This window comes from Leptodactylus fuscus, chromosome 11 (assembly GCF_031893055.1).
Source record: "Leptodactylus fuscus isolate aLepFus1 chromosome 11, aLepFus1.hap2, whole genome shotgun sequence".
Lineage (NCBI taxonomy): Eukaryota > Metazoa > Chordata > Amphibia > Anura > Leptodactylidae > Leptodactylus > Leptodactylus fuscus.
In genome coordinates, this window is record NC_134275.1 from 43671725 (window position 1) to 43685241 (window position 13517).

The following is a 13517-nucleotide window of genomic DNA, read 5'->3' on the forward strand; positions in this document are numbered from 1 at the left end:
GTCAGTGAGCTATTGCTAAGTGCAATGTCTGAAAATATTTAGCCTAGGGTTATAGATATATCAAACATTGCACGGCCTGAGATCACAGCGTCACGCATCCTTCATTACCACTTAGTTACATTACGACTTACTAGTTGGTCTGACATTACGGTCACAAGAAATCCAAATCCCGGTGGGACTTCTTTGAACCATCACATCATGGTACCTCGCACACTGACTCATGACTTGTGATGAAGGTGGCGTGGACACCGGTCACTGGCCGTGCGATGGCTCATGTCCTTGTGTGTCCCTAGCCTTACAGGTGTAACTCGGCTGTTAAATAAAAAGTTGTAAGTGAGTCGCAGTCACAAGCGGGTTACACTAAGGTCTAAGCTAGCAGTCTCATATAACCTGCAACTGAGAATCCATGGGCTGTGAATTCATGGGCTGTAAACCCCATAAGTTAGGACCATCTAGCTCTAACTTATGGGGTTTACAGCTTTGCAAAACAATTGAACCCAAAGTACCCTGCTGCCATAACACCCAACCCCCTCTCCTATTTAACTTTATGCAAGAGAACAAGGGACAGCAGGGAATCCACCAATTTCTATGGACACCTAGGGTCCCCAAAGTCAAAGGTCTTGCTAGCCATGGCTTCAGAGCTGGTCCAAGAAATGGGCCTCCCCCGTCCATCAACAAAATGTAGAGGAACGCCCGACAACCCCTTTAGCAGGCTCTTCAGACCTTGGATGGCTGTATACCATTGAGATGACTTATAAATGTTTTTGCAGGCTCTGTCCAGATGACCTTCATGTCACAGCAGCCGTGTTCTACATCTGAAGCCTATATACTTGCTCACGTTTCTACAAATGCGCAGAATAAGACGTGTGTTAGGTGTTTACACTGATAATGGAAGGTGTCATTGTGCTGTGGTGAGAGACAGGACCACCCAAGTGCGGCCAATCTCAGTACCCGCCGCTTATCTCTTCATACAGCCACCTCCATCTGGACCAGACACCTGCAGGATATCTTGGCGGGCCCTGATTCCCTGCGAGACACACATCCCCTGGGTGCAGATTAATCTCACCATTACCACCTTATTAGACTCTAATTGTCTGCTGGTTCCCAGGAGACAGGACAATTTTAACCCCTTTGTTGCAGGGTCTGGGTGACACATACTATAGCATCTCTTTTTCAGCTAAAGAGGCTTATATGTAGATGAAAGGGTTAACCAATCCGGCGCTTTCGGCAAGGATTTCTCACACTCCCCACTGTACTGACATCTGTCATAATGCAACCCAACTACTCATGAGATCATGGCCAAATATCCCTACAGCATGTATGTTTATCAGCATACAGAGGGTTACAGCAAAACCAAGATGGTCACTCAGCAATGTAAATGTGTGGCCTACCTACCGGGACTTCTAAAAGGACATGTGCATGACCATAAAGGAAACCATTCTGCATAATAAATGATTATCTAAGAAAATGTTCTTTATCCTGTTGCAAAACAAACTCCTAGCAGGCCCATGGAATGTCTAGGCATGCTGGGAAATGTAGTTCTGCAGCAGTTGAATAACAGATGGACCAAAACAATAACCAACATCTTCTACATGGTGCCTATTGTAGATCCATGGTCATCTGCTCAGAAGTCATGATAATGTATGTGTGGTGCCGTGCCGCCATTTAGAAACATGCCCTGGCGCCTGTGCTTGACCCTATACACATGCATGCTTAGCATAGATTCGGGTGTTTTCAATAGAGAGGCGAAAAAGTATCTCTGGTGCAAGCTCCATCCTTGTGTGAACATTCACCTAATGTCTATGGCTGCTGATCTAGGCCTCTACTAGAGATGGGTCAACCTGACTCTTCAGACCCCAGGGAATAATAGGGAGGGTGAGAAAAAATAAATAAATAAATGCATTTCCCCTTCCCTCTTTTTGGGCCTCCTTGTGGCATCAAGCGCTCTCCTGACGATGTCAGAAGCGCAGGGTCATCGGGGACGCGTGTGATTGGGCCACAGAGGTCATGCCAAGAGTAATGACCAATCACAGGCCCCAGTGGTGACCCCAGCGCATGATGCCATCGAGGAGACAGTGAGAGCACTAGACGCCGCCTGGAGGCCCAAAAGAGGTAAGGATAGAAAAGCATATATATATTTTTATTTTTTTTTCACACTTCCTCTGGGCCTCCACCCAGAATACTGTGGGATCTGAAGAGATCCCAGAATATAATAATTTCACTTCCAGTACATACTGAACATGTTCAATTTGAGCCACAAGAATGGAGAGCTACAGCAGTTAGGAACTAGTGTAGATTGCTATTATAATACACTCCAGAAAACTGGTGCGAGTACTAAGGCTGCGTTCACACAGTTTTTTGGTCAGGAAACTGACTCAAATTCCTCCTCCTAAAAACGCCTCACCATAGGACTGTAATATGTTGGGCGGCGGAGTGTCCACTTAACTCACAGACACACAATGTGACAAGTGAGTGGTGCACGGCTATTTTTTCACATTCTTCAAACATGTACCCCCAGATCATCCTTCTACGCCAGAACACTGACAGGGATTGATAAATTTCACCAAATGAAACTCAACAGTAACCCAGCATGCAGCAGTAAGGGTCATGTGGCCTTTAGAAGGCTGCCTTGAGCTGGGGACCCATGTTGTGAAAAAGCAGCTTTTTTTGGTGCAGATTGTGTCGTGGCTTTTTGATCCAAACCCAGGAGTGGCTACAAAAGGAACAGGAAATATTTAAGAAGTTCTTATACTTCTACCTTCTGCTCAATCCACTCCTGGCTTTGGCTCAAAAACCGTAGCAAAATCTGCAACAACAAAAGTAGTTGTTCAGCAACATGGGGCCACAGCCTAAAAGAGGTTTATTGTGGAATAGCAAATAGGCAGAAATAGTTAATAAAAAATGATTAAAAAAAAAACAACAACCCAAACCGTAAGCAATACTCACTGAACAAGCAGTGCTCATGCCATCCAGATACTTACTAGGCCTCTGATGGTCTCCACTTCCTGGTCCTATCCAGATACACAAGAAAAGCTCGCTCAGCTGATCTGCCTTAGGGTTTATGCCCGACCGTGTGCTTTGTCAGTGACTTGGGCATGTTTTTCACGGCTAGCACACTGACCGCATATGTAGCCATGCCCAGGGCGAAAAGGACAGGCTGATCCCTCGTTCACATCTGCGTTGGTATTCAATCCAGGGGAGACGCATGGGAACCCTCCGAACGGAATACTAAACGCAATTTCAAGCGCTGTGCAGTAAAAGCACACGGACCCCATAGACTATAATGGGGTCCGCGTGCTGCCCGCACAAATCAAGTGGACAGGAAAATAGACTATGAACTACTTTCCTGTCCGCATGTTCTGTGCGGAGACCTGGAGGCAAGCCCACGGACCCTATTATAGTCTATGGGGATCCATGTGCTTTTACTGCACAGCGCTTGCAATTGCATTTGGTATTCCGTTCGGGGGTCCCCACGCGGACTCCCCCAGACGGAATACAAACGCAGATGTGAACCAACCCTGAGTATTCTCTCCTCGAGACAGGTCAGTGTAGGAGAGCCAGCGGTCACCTTGTAAGCGTCAGAAAATCGGTGAAAACAATTTCAGGCTAAAGCCCCACTTTGCGGAAATGCAGAGGGTTTTTTTTTGCAGATTTTACTGCTTTTTTTTTTTAGTCAAAGTCAAAAGTGGATTTAACAGAAGGGAAAAGTCTAAGCACTTCATAGACGATTTCCATTCCTTTTTAAGCCACTCCTGACTTTGTAGCAAAAAAAAAAGAAAAGCAAATCTGCAACAATGAAATGCTGCGTTTCCACATCATGAAGCTTGAACCTTAAGTTTGTTTTGTTTTTTTTCACTGGGATGTTTCAGCGATATTTGCCTGGTTACTTTTTGCCATCTGTTCCCGTTCCTACTCTATTTGTCCCTTGTTTCTTTGATGTTTTGTAAATTTTAAAAGTTTTTTCAATAAAAATTACGGTTTAAAAAAAAATAAAAATTTTTTTTTTCCAAGGCCTCCTCACTCATGCTTAGGTCACACAAGGTGAAATATAGCCAATAACAAATGCTAGACTATTTAACCGCTTTTCGACAGAACTTTTTTTTTCAGTTCTAAATGAAAGAAGGTCTTTCATGTCCTCTAGCATTGTACGTGTTATATACTGTACTGAATACATCGCAATGTCAGATTTTCTGGTTTCTGCCCAGTGAGGATCACCCCTGACAGTACAAAACTAGAAGTGTTACGAGTCACGGGGACGTTCCATACTGCAAACCAATGACGCTGAGCTGTAAGGCCAGCCCCCTCTGACATGCAGGGATAGCGCCGGAAAACTAATGGTACTGGGGTAGGTACTAGAAAAATTGACAATGCGCTGCACAGATCAGCTATGGATGTGGAGCGCGTGCAGACTGATCCTATTGAAGTACTACGAGTGGCGCAGCAGCCGTGTTCACTTTATAGCAGTGGCTTTTGATTTCAATGGGAGCCATCTTTTTGGTCAGGATTTTGAGGCGGATATGGCCTCAAAATCCTGACCAAAAAAACCCTGTGTGAACTTACCTTTACACTGATTCCAGCACAGCTGCATAGTGGACAGCTGAGGCTCCCCCTCCCCCCCCAACCAATACTATGTTCTTATATTTCTTATGTTTACTACCTTTTCACAATTAGGCCAGGGCTACATGGTGACTTTGGCCACAATTCCCACAGTCCTATTGCCCTGCTCCTCCTCCACCAATGTAAGCAAGAAGTTGCTCTGTGTCCCCAAGGATGCTGCGACTTCTAGTTACAAAAACATCAAGCACCGAAATTTTTTGCAACTAAAACTTGTAGTACCATTAGGATTGCAATGACACTCCATTCATTTACAATGGTAAGGATACACCATGTCAAAGTGACGCACTGATCTTTGGCAGCACGACAGGAGTTAAAGGCAAAAATCACCAACATAGCCCTGGCACTTCTGAAGTCTAACTCATTTTCCCATTGATGCAGCTATAAGAAGGCTTGTATTTTTTTGCAGGAGTTGTTTTTATTGGTATCAATTTGGTGACTTGTCCATGCGATCGCGACAATAATACATATCAATACTTCTGTATTAGGCTCTTCCTATAGTCCGCTCTCTAAATGTACAAAGGGTATGGCTAAGGAGTTAAATGGATAAACTTAAGAAGTATACAAGATGGCACAAAGCCAAAACAGGGACACAGAACTAGCACCCCGCCTTAGGCAACATGGAAATTTCAGTTGTGTTTTGCTGCAGGAGATAATAGGGTTGTAAAATAATAGCTCTATATGCCCCATTAGATAATGTGGATATCGCAGAGCAGGGTCCCACACTTCGAAACCCCCCCTCCTCTATGAACCAGAACAGAGAGTCACTCTGTAGGGTTCTCCTATTTTGGCAGACTTGAGATGACCATTTATTAGAAGGTGGGCTTTTTATATTCGTGGCCACCACATAATACTGCAGCAGTTACCCCGAACCAGATCCAAGGCACTCATTGAGCCACAGGGACTGCTTTCTGAAAGGCGCTGCCCTCTGATGGGACATCCCCTTTAAAGTTATAAACTGAAAAGTTCTGAGACTTTCTATCATACTTTCTGTTTCTAATCTTCACCAATGTCAAGTTTGGATTTGTGTTTGCCATTGGAGACTGGCACAAGAGAAGACTCGTTACACTGTATAATAGCACTTTCTTGTAATAAGCCCAAGTACTTGTGTCAATTGGAGACAAGTTTTCAGGCCTCGGAGACACAGCCAAAGTCCTGCCCACCCGCAGAGGCCACTGGTTGCATGGTGTTGCAGATGGAACTGAGGCATTACCTCTAAAACTGTACAACATTAGCCAACATAGGTGGGCAAGGGTCTCACCAGGCGTGGTCAGCCGAATCTATAGCAGCAAGCAGAGATCTTTATTATGGTGATGAACTGGAACACAAAGTATATTATTAGCTTGCAAAACTTTGGCGACTACTACTGTTGGGACTACAAATGGGTATAAAGCCACATTGGTGGATTGTCCCCATCGCCCGGCGACATGGCTGTTACAGTGGCCCCACAATAGTTTAGGGCTGGCAAATCCCATCCCAACTATAGGCCTAATGACCCAAACTAGCGCCATCACCAGGATTTTTTTGATCATTACACCCACAGACGGGACAGAAGTTGCACCATTGACACTGGTCATGCATTTCATACCAATTCGGCCTAAGGGGTAACACAAGAGATCTCCCACCTTAGGTGTGAACATGTGCAGACAACCACCATATTAAGTGTGTCACAAGCCGCAACCGTAACGCAACCCTGTGACCAATGACATATTCACTGACATCTAGGATGCAAAACAAGGGTCTGTGACGCCCGAAATATAGGAAACATGACACCATTAGACATTATGATCCAACATGGCTACAAAATGAGACTTTACAGCGTGTCGGCTGCTGTTAGGAAGTTGCAACTGACTTAAGATTTTGTTATCGGACGCAATCCTAAGTCATATGGTTAAAAAAAATGGCGCAAAACTGTGATAGCAGTAGAATTGCCGATTATGCTGGGAAGTCTAGAAGTGGGTACAGGAAGGCTATATGCGGAGGTGTATATATTATACAGGGTTAGGGGCAGGTTTATAGGTTACATATAGGGCAGGTATAATAATAGAGCACACATGGAATAACAACAGCCGCCAATGTCCCCACCTCCCCGCACCACACACTGACCAAACACCCGGGGCCCCAGGACCCCCAGCCCCTACAAAGAGCAGAGCACTGCCAGCCTGCACCCCACAGGCTACCGCGACCCCAAAATGAAGAGCCCCAGACCCTCCCGCGAAGCCGCCGGCGCCGCCATCCTCCTCACCTCAGCATCCAGTGTGGCCATGGCTCCGACCCCGAGCGTAGCCCCGCCCCGCCGCCTCTGACGACGACGATGCCCCGCCCACTCTCTATTACAAACCCGGGGGAACGTAGGGGAATATGAGGATCCGGCGCATGCGCGCTCAGATGCCTCCGCCGTAATCAATATGGTGGCCCTGTCTGAGTGACCTAACATGGCGGGTCTATGGACCACTGTCCTCACAGAGCCGCTTAGGAGTTGGTGGGCGCCTTGTATAGAAGCCAATCCTTGTGTCTGCGTGAAAAATGCTACTGCTTAGTTGTTCACTGTGGTATTCCAGGTTGTAGACCTCTCTGGAATTTGTGGTTCCTCAATAGCAATAGAGCCCCCATTTACCTCAGAAAATGAGTGTGTTATAGTCCTGACGTCTGGCTGCTGTTACATAGTCATCCCTCTACTAAATGCTGGCGTCTTTATCGTGTTACACAGGTATATAATAATATAGTTTATACGTGTATATGTTACACAGGTATATAGAAGTATATGTTATATAGGTATACAGAAGTATATTACTATATATTATATATTTATATAGAAGTATATATTATACAGGTATACAGAAGTATATTACTATATATTATACATGTATATAGAAGTATATATTATACAGGTATATAGAAGTACATATTATACAGGTATACACAAGTATATTACTAGATATTATACAGGTATATAGAAGTATATATTATATAGGTATACTGAAGTATATTACTATATATTATACAGGTATATAACTAGATTATGCATGTATATATTACACAGGTGTATATAGATATGTGTATATAGATATATATGTATATATTACACTAGGATTCGGGTTTCCATCCTTTGGGTCTAAATGGGAAACTGTTTCTAACTATTTTATACTGAAACTGACAGAACTTTTCTCTTTGCCAATTTTAGCAGATTCTGTGGAGGAGTCTGCTTAGGAGACTTCAACCCCAGTGTGAACCCAGCCTAAGGGTGAGTTCACAATGAGTATACGCCAGCTTATTCTGAACGTAAAGCACGTTCAGAATAAGCGGCGTATAAAGCAGTTCCCATTCATTTCTATGGGAGCCGGCATACGAGCGCTCCCCATAGAAATGAATGGGCTGCTTTTTTCACTACAAGTGCTCCCGTTGAAGTGAATGGAAAGTGCTAGCGTGTACGTCTCTGCATGAGCAGAGCTAGCCGTACACGCGGGCACTTTCCATTCACTTCAATGGGAGCGCTCGTAGTGAAAAAAGCAGCCCATTCATTTCTATGGGGAGCGCTCGTATGCCGGCTCCCATAGAAATGAATGGGAACTGCTTTATACGCCGCTGATTCTGAACGTGTTTTACGTTCAGAATAAACTGGCGTATACTCAGTGTGAACTCACCCTTATATAGGTATATATTCTACAGGTTGCGGGTAAGGTAGCAGCAATGGTGCCGATGAAAGTAGTCAAAGACAGGGACACAAAACGTGGTGCAAACAGGTTTATTTAGAAAGAAAAACAGCAAAAAAAATAAACCTTCACATCGAGTACAAAAATAAAATACTGCCTTAACCTAAGGCAAAATAAGGGCTAGTTCACAGGTGAATAGGGTGTGGCGGAATTTGGTCCGGAAAAAAAACACTTCAGGAATTAGGAAGCGGTTTTTGGCATTTGAGGTGGGTTTTGGTAAAAACCGCCAGGTGGTTTTTCCCTCCAGCACAGAGAATGGACCTTAAAAAAACTGCGGTTTTCCGCCTCCCATTCACTTGTATTGATTTCCTGAGGCAGAATCTGCCTCAAGAAAGGGTAGCTCGCTTCTGTTTTCTGCTAGTGGGAATAAACTGAGCGGAAAAGAAGACCACTAGCGGTTTACATAGACCTATATTGTGAGGGGGCGGATTTTGAGGAGGATTCCGTGCCCAAATCTGCCCTCTCTTGCCCCGTGTGAACACGGTCTAAGACTCCTGCTTGTCCGAGCTTTGAGGCCTAGTTCAAATCTGCATTCGATATTCCATTTGGGGAGTCTGCATGCCCCCCCCCCCCCTTGACAGAATACTGAAAGTACACGGACCCCACAGACTATAATGGGGTCCATGTGTTTTCCACACATTGTCCACGCAAGTCATACAGAGAGGAAAGTAGTTCATTAAGTACTTTTCTCTCCACATGACTCGTGGACACTGCGTGAAAAACACACAAGCCCTATTATAGTCTATGTGTTTTCATAAGCTCACCGCTTGTCAGTGCGTTTGGTATTCCATTTGGGGGATCCCCATGCAGATCCCCCGAACGGAATACCAAATGCAAATTTGAACCAGGCCTCACTAATATAGTATAAGGCTAACTGTACATGTGGCTTACTTCCACAATGAAACAAAGCACAACAAGTCCCAGTTTGTTCTCACCACAACTCAGCTCTCCAGGACAGACCCAGGCACCTCCTCCCACTCCCAGGATCTGACTTAAAGTGCGGGCTCTGCAATCTTTTATGATCAGTAACGAGTTTGGGACCTACACCTGGGGCTGAGGCCTACTCAAGACTCGCCCTGGACCACATGTATGTCAGAAACCTGTGGGATATATACTGTGACTCCAGCACTATATATAAATATATATTACACAGATATTTATTAGTATATATTTTACAGACATATATAAGTATATGTTATGCATGTATACACTGTCTATTATATACATATATGTGTATATATAAGGCTGGGGTGCCATGTGGTGTAAAAATCACGGTGTTTTACAGTCAGAGCAAAGTGGATGGGATTCTAGTGAATCCCTTGTCCACTTTGCGGTAAAAACTATGATGCGGCGATTTCCAAAAACAGTGCGGTCAATTAAATCTACAGAAACGCCGGTGGTTTCCCCATAAGTATAATTGACACATAAAGTCTGCAGAGGAGACCTCTGCAATCTGAAATAATGGCACCCAGCAGATTCCAGCATGTCCCAAAAAAGTGCCGTTTACACAATAGTTTTGGGGGGGCACACATTTTTAACATGTTGTTACAGGGGTTTGGTTTTTTTTTTTTTGGGGGGGGGGGTTTCTGGTCTTTTTCAGGATGAAAGAAGGACAAGCCTTCAGCTTCAAGTAAGTAAATAGCTGTAACCTTGTCACCCCTAGCAACCAATTAGAGACTACATCTTCTTTCTCCTGAGCAGTTTCTAAAATGAAAGCTGACCCCTGAATGGTTTTGGGCCTTGTAACCACTTATGGTTTTGTTTTACAGGACGGTCCCCTCAAGTGTCATCTTCTTTTGCTGTTGGAGAGACCCTTTATACTAAATGTATGTAGAATACTACCAAAATGTCACCTGTGCTAAATTAAAGGGGCTGTCTACTATCTATGTCCTCATGATAATTTAGGGTTGAGGAAGAGTGAGAGAAAAATGGTGAGCTATACAATATGTCAATAATTCTCCTCTTCTGCAGTTCTGCTCTTCTAGATAGGGAGCAGTATTATAGTAGTTATATTCTTGTATATAGAAGGTAGTATTATGGAAGTTATATTCTTGTACATAGGAGCAGTATTATAGTAGTTATATTCTTGTACATAGGAGCAGTATTATAGTAGTTATATTCTTGTACATAGGAGTAGTATTATAGTAGTTATATTCTTGTACATAGCAGGTAGTATTATAGTAGTTATATTCTTGTACATAGGAGGTAGTATTATAGTAGTTATATTCTAGTACATGGGGCAGTATTATAATAGTTATATTCTTGTACATAGGAGCAGTATTATAGTAGTTATATTCTTGTACATAGGGGACAGTATTATAGTAGTTATTTTCTTGTACATAGGAGCAGTATTATAGTAGTTATTCTTGTACATCGGGGACAGTATTATAGTAGTTATATTCTAGTACATAGGCAGTATTATAATAGTTATATTCTTGTACATAGGAGCAGTATTATAGTAGTTATATTCTTGTACATAGGAGGTAGTATTATAGTAGTTATATTCTTGTATATAGAAGGTAGTATTATAGTAGTTATATTCTTGTATATAGAAGGTAGTATTATAGTAGTTATATTCTAGTACAAGGGGCAGTATTATAGTAGTTATATTCTTGTATATAGAAGGTAGTATTATGGAAGTTATATTCTAGTACAAGGGGCAGTATTATAGTAGTTATATTCTTGTATATAGAAGGTAGTATTATGGAAGTTATATTCTTGTACATAGGAGGCAGTATTATAGTAGTTATATTCTTGTACATAGGAGCAGTATTATAGTAGTTATATTCTTGTACATAGGAGGTAGTATTATAGTAGTTATATACTTGTACATAGGAGCAGTATTATAGTAGTTATATTCTTGTACATAGGAGCAGTATTATAGTAGTTATATTTGTGTACAAAGGATGCGGTATTATAGTAGTTTTAGTATTTCTATTATTATATGTGTATCCTTTGGCCAAAAGAAAAAAAACAAGCCTCAGGTCCCAGTATCTAAAGCTGCCCATACATATTAGACTAAAGTAGATGATAAATTGAAAGTTTATCAGATGAAATGTAACAATTGTTCAAACTGTTCATTGATATACCGCCATCGCATGGAAAATGTCAGCCCTGCTTCAAATGTTATTTGTTAATTGGATGAAAGATTTTATTTTACAATTTTTGTCCTGGTGTTGCTGAAAATGTTTGAGTAAGGCCGCTTGGCGACCCCCCCCAACAGAAGCCTATCTGTATAAAAAACTGGTTACCTATAGACCCCATAGACTATAAATTGGTCTCTCGAAAAATGCAGAGAGAAAACTGCTGCTTGCAGAACTTTTTTCTCCGCATATTTCATGCGGATTGGGGAATGGAGTGGCCCGAACGCAGATGTGAACCGGGCCTAATATCAACATAGCCAATATGGAGTAAATGTGTATGGCTGTGTCCGTAACATTCAGAAGACGTCATCTGTATAGTTTTTGCATTTCTATCCTGGAGCTTCAGCCTGTGCGTGACATATTCTCAAGCTCAGTATAAGACAACAATTTCTTCTTACAAAAAGGTTAATAGCAAAATAGTTTTCAGAAACCAGAGCTGTGGGGGATACAGCGGAGCTAAGACAACAACACACACCCCAGGGCTGCCTTGCAAAAAAAAAAAAGACAAATATCTGCAGGTTACCTGAGGACACAAGATTTATGCTTTTTCTGTTTCAACCCTCAGCCTTATTATCTAGTGACCTATTCTCCATTGTCGGCTTTATGAAGTCAGAAATGCATTGGCCGTGAACAATAATAAGATCTCGCTTCTAATGTAATTACTGCTGCCAAATGTCTCAGCTTCTGTGGTGAAATCCAGCACAGCGTCCATCTGTACTGAAGGAGAAAAAGAGCAATGATCACTGCAGATAAAGTGATAAGACCACATCCATACCGCGATTTAACCACACGATGACCAGACTGGATAGATGGCTATGAGGTAGAAAGATATGAAGGAGGGATAGATAGATAGATAGATAGATAGATAGATAGATAGATAGATAGATAGATAGATAGATAGATACGTGGGTAGATATGTAGACAGATACATAGCTATTAGGTAGATATATAGATAGACAGACTGACAGATAAATAAATAGATAATGGATTCCAGATAAAAAGAGACCTACAAGATAGAGATATAGATAGATTTGAGGTAGATAGCTAAATATCTGGTTGGTAGGTGGATACATAAATAGGCAGATACTCAGCTAGGTAGTTATAGGTAGATATGAGGTAGGTGGGTAGATAAATATAAGATAGCTGGATAGATAGATTAGATAAATTGGTAGGTGAATAGATGGATAGATAGTATGTTGGTGGGTTAATTTGGAGATAGTAGGTTGGATGGATTACCGGATATGAAATTGATAGTGGATAAGAAATGTCACTGTGGTCTTTCATCCCACTGTGTGAATATAGCTCCAGTCTCATCCTATGGCTATGCTCCCATCTACTCCACCCTTGCTCAGGTCAGCCACAGACAGGATCATGTCATGATCTGGTATCTGGCAGGAACCAAAGAGCCCCCCCACCCCCGTCCGCCACAACAGTTGTGCTATAACACTATGACATTGTTGGGGGCATCCGTGAATCAGGCGATACATATTAACCCTTTGGATATTTCACCAGAGGGTGGATAAGTGCCGCTCAGACATAACTTTATTTTTCCTAACGTCAGGTGGCTGCACATTCCCAGAGTATAAGATTATCATCATTGTACTAATAAACAGTGTGGCCATATTAACTGGGCAACAACATTCATTTCTATGGTCCTTGACTTCAGACGTTCCATGGGATTGCTACTACGCAGAAACAGCCAAAATTAGATCCCAGCTACAATCACACTGGACATGGAAAATGTGCAGCATCCTAAGGGGCCCTGCTCCAAGGACATGTCCCCTTTACACAGCAGTACGTGAAGATTAATGTCCTTTCATATCACATCTATAGCTGGTCCCCACATTCCTGTGTCTGCGCCATTACCTGCCTCACTGGTTATAATCCCTCCAGCCTGATTTGTTCCCTGTTGGAGGAGTAACTTCTCTTTCAGGTTTACTTTACCTTAAATACTACTTTTATAATGGTTTCTCCAGGGTTGCTAATGAAGTTTATTGAAGAAATCACAATGTTGTATATATATATCATATTCATAGAAATCGGGCCC

The 13517-nt window shown here is 42.5% G+C and overlaps 1 protein-coding gene across 1 annotated transcript in view; it reads right to left on the reverse strand.

The window, feature by feature from the left end:
• Positions 1-6899, reverse strand: part of EHMT1 (euchromatic histone lysine methyltransferase 1) — a 69937-nt gene extending 63038 nt beyond the window's left edge. Inside the window, exon 1 of the mRNA XM_075259138.1 lies at positions 6860-6899. Within this exon, the coding sequence (XP_075115239.1) occupies positions 6860-6880 (21 nt within the window). The 5' untranslated portion in view covers positions 6881-6899. The remainder of the gene's footprint in view (positions 1-6859) is intronic.
• Between the last annotated feature and the right edge of the window lie 6618 nt (positions 6900-13517).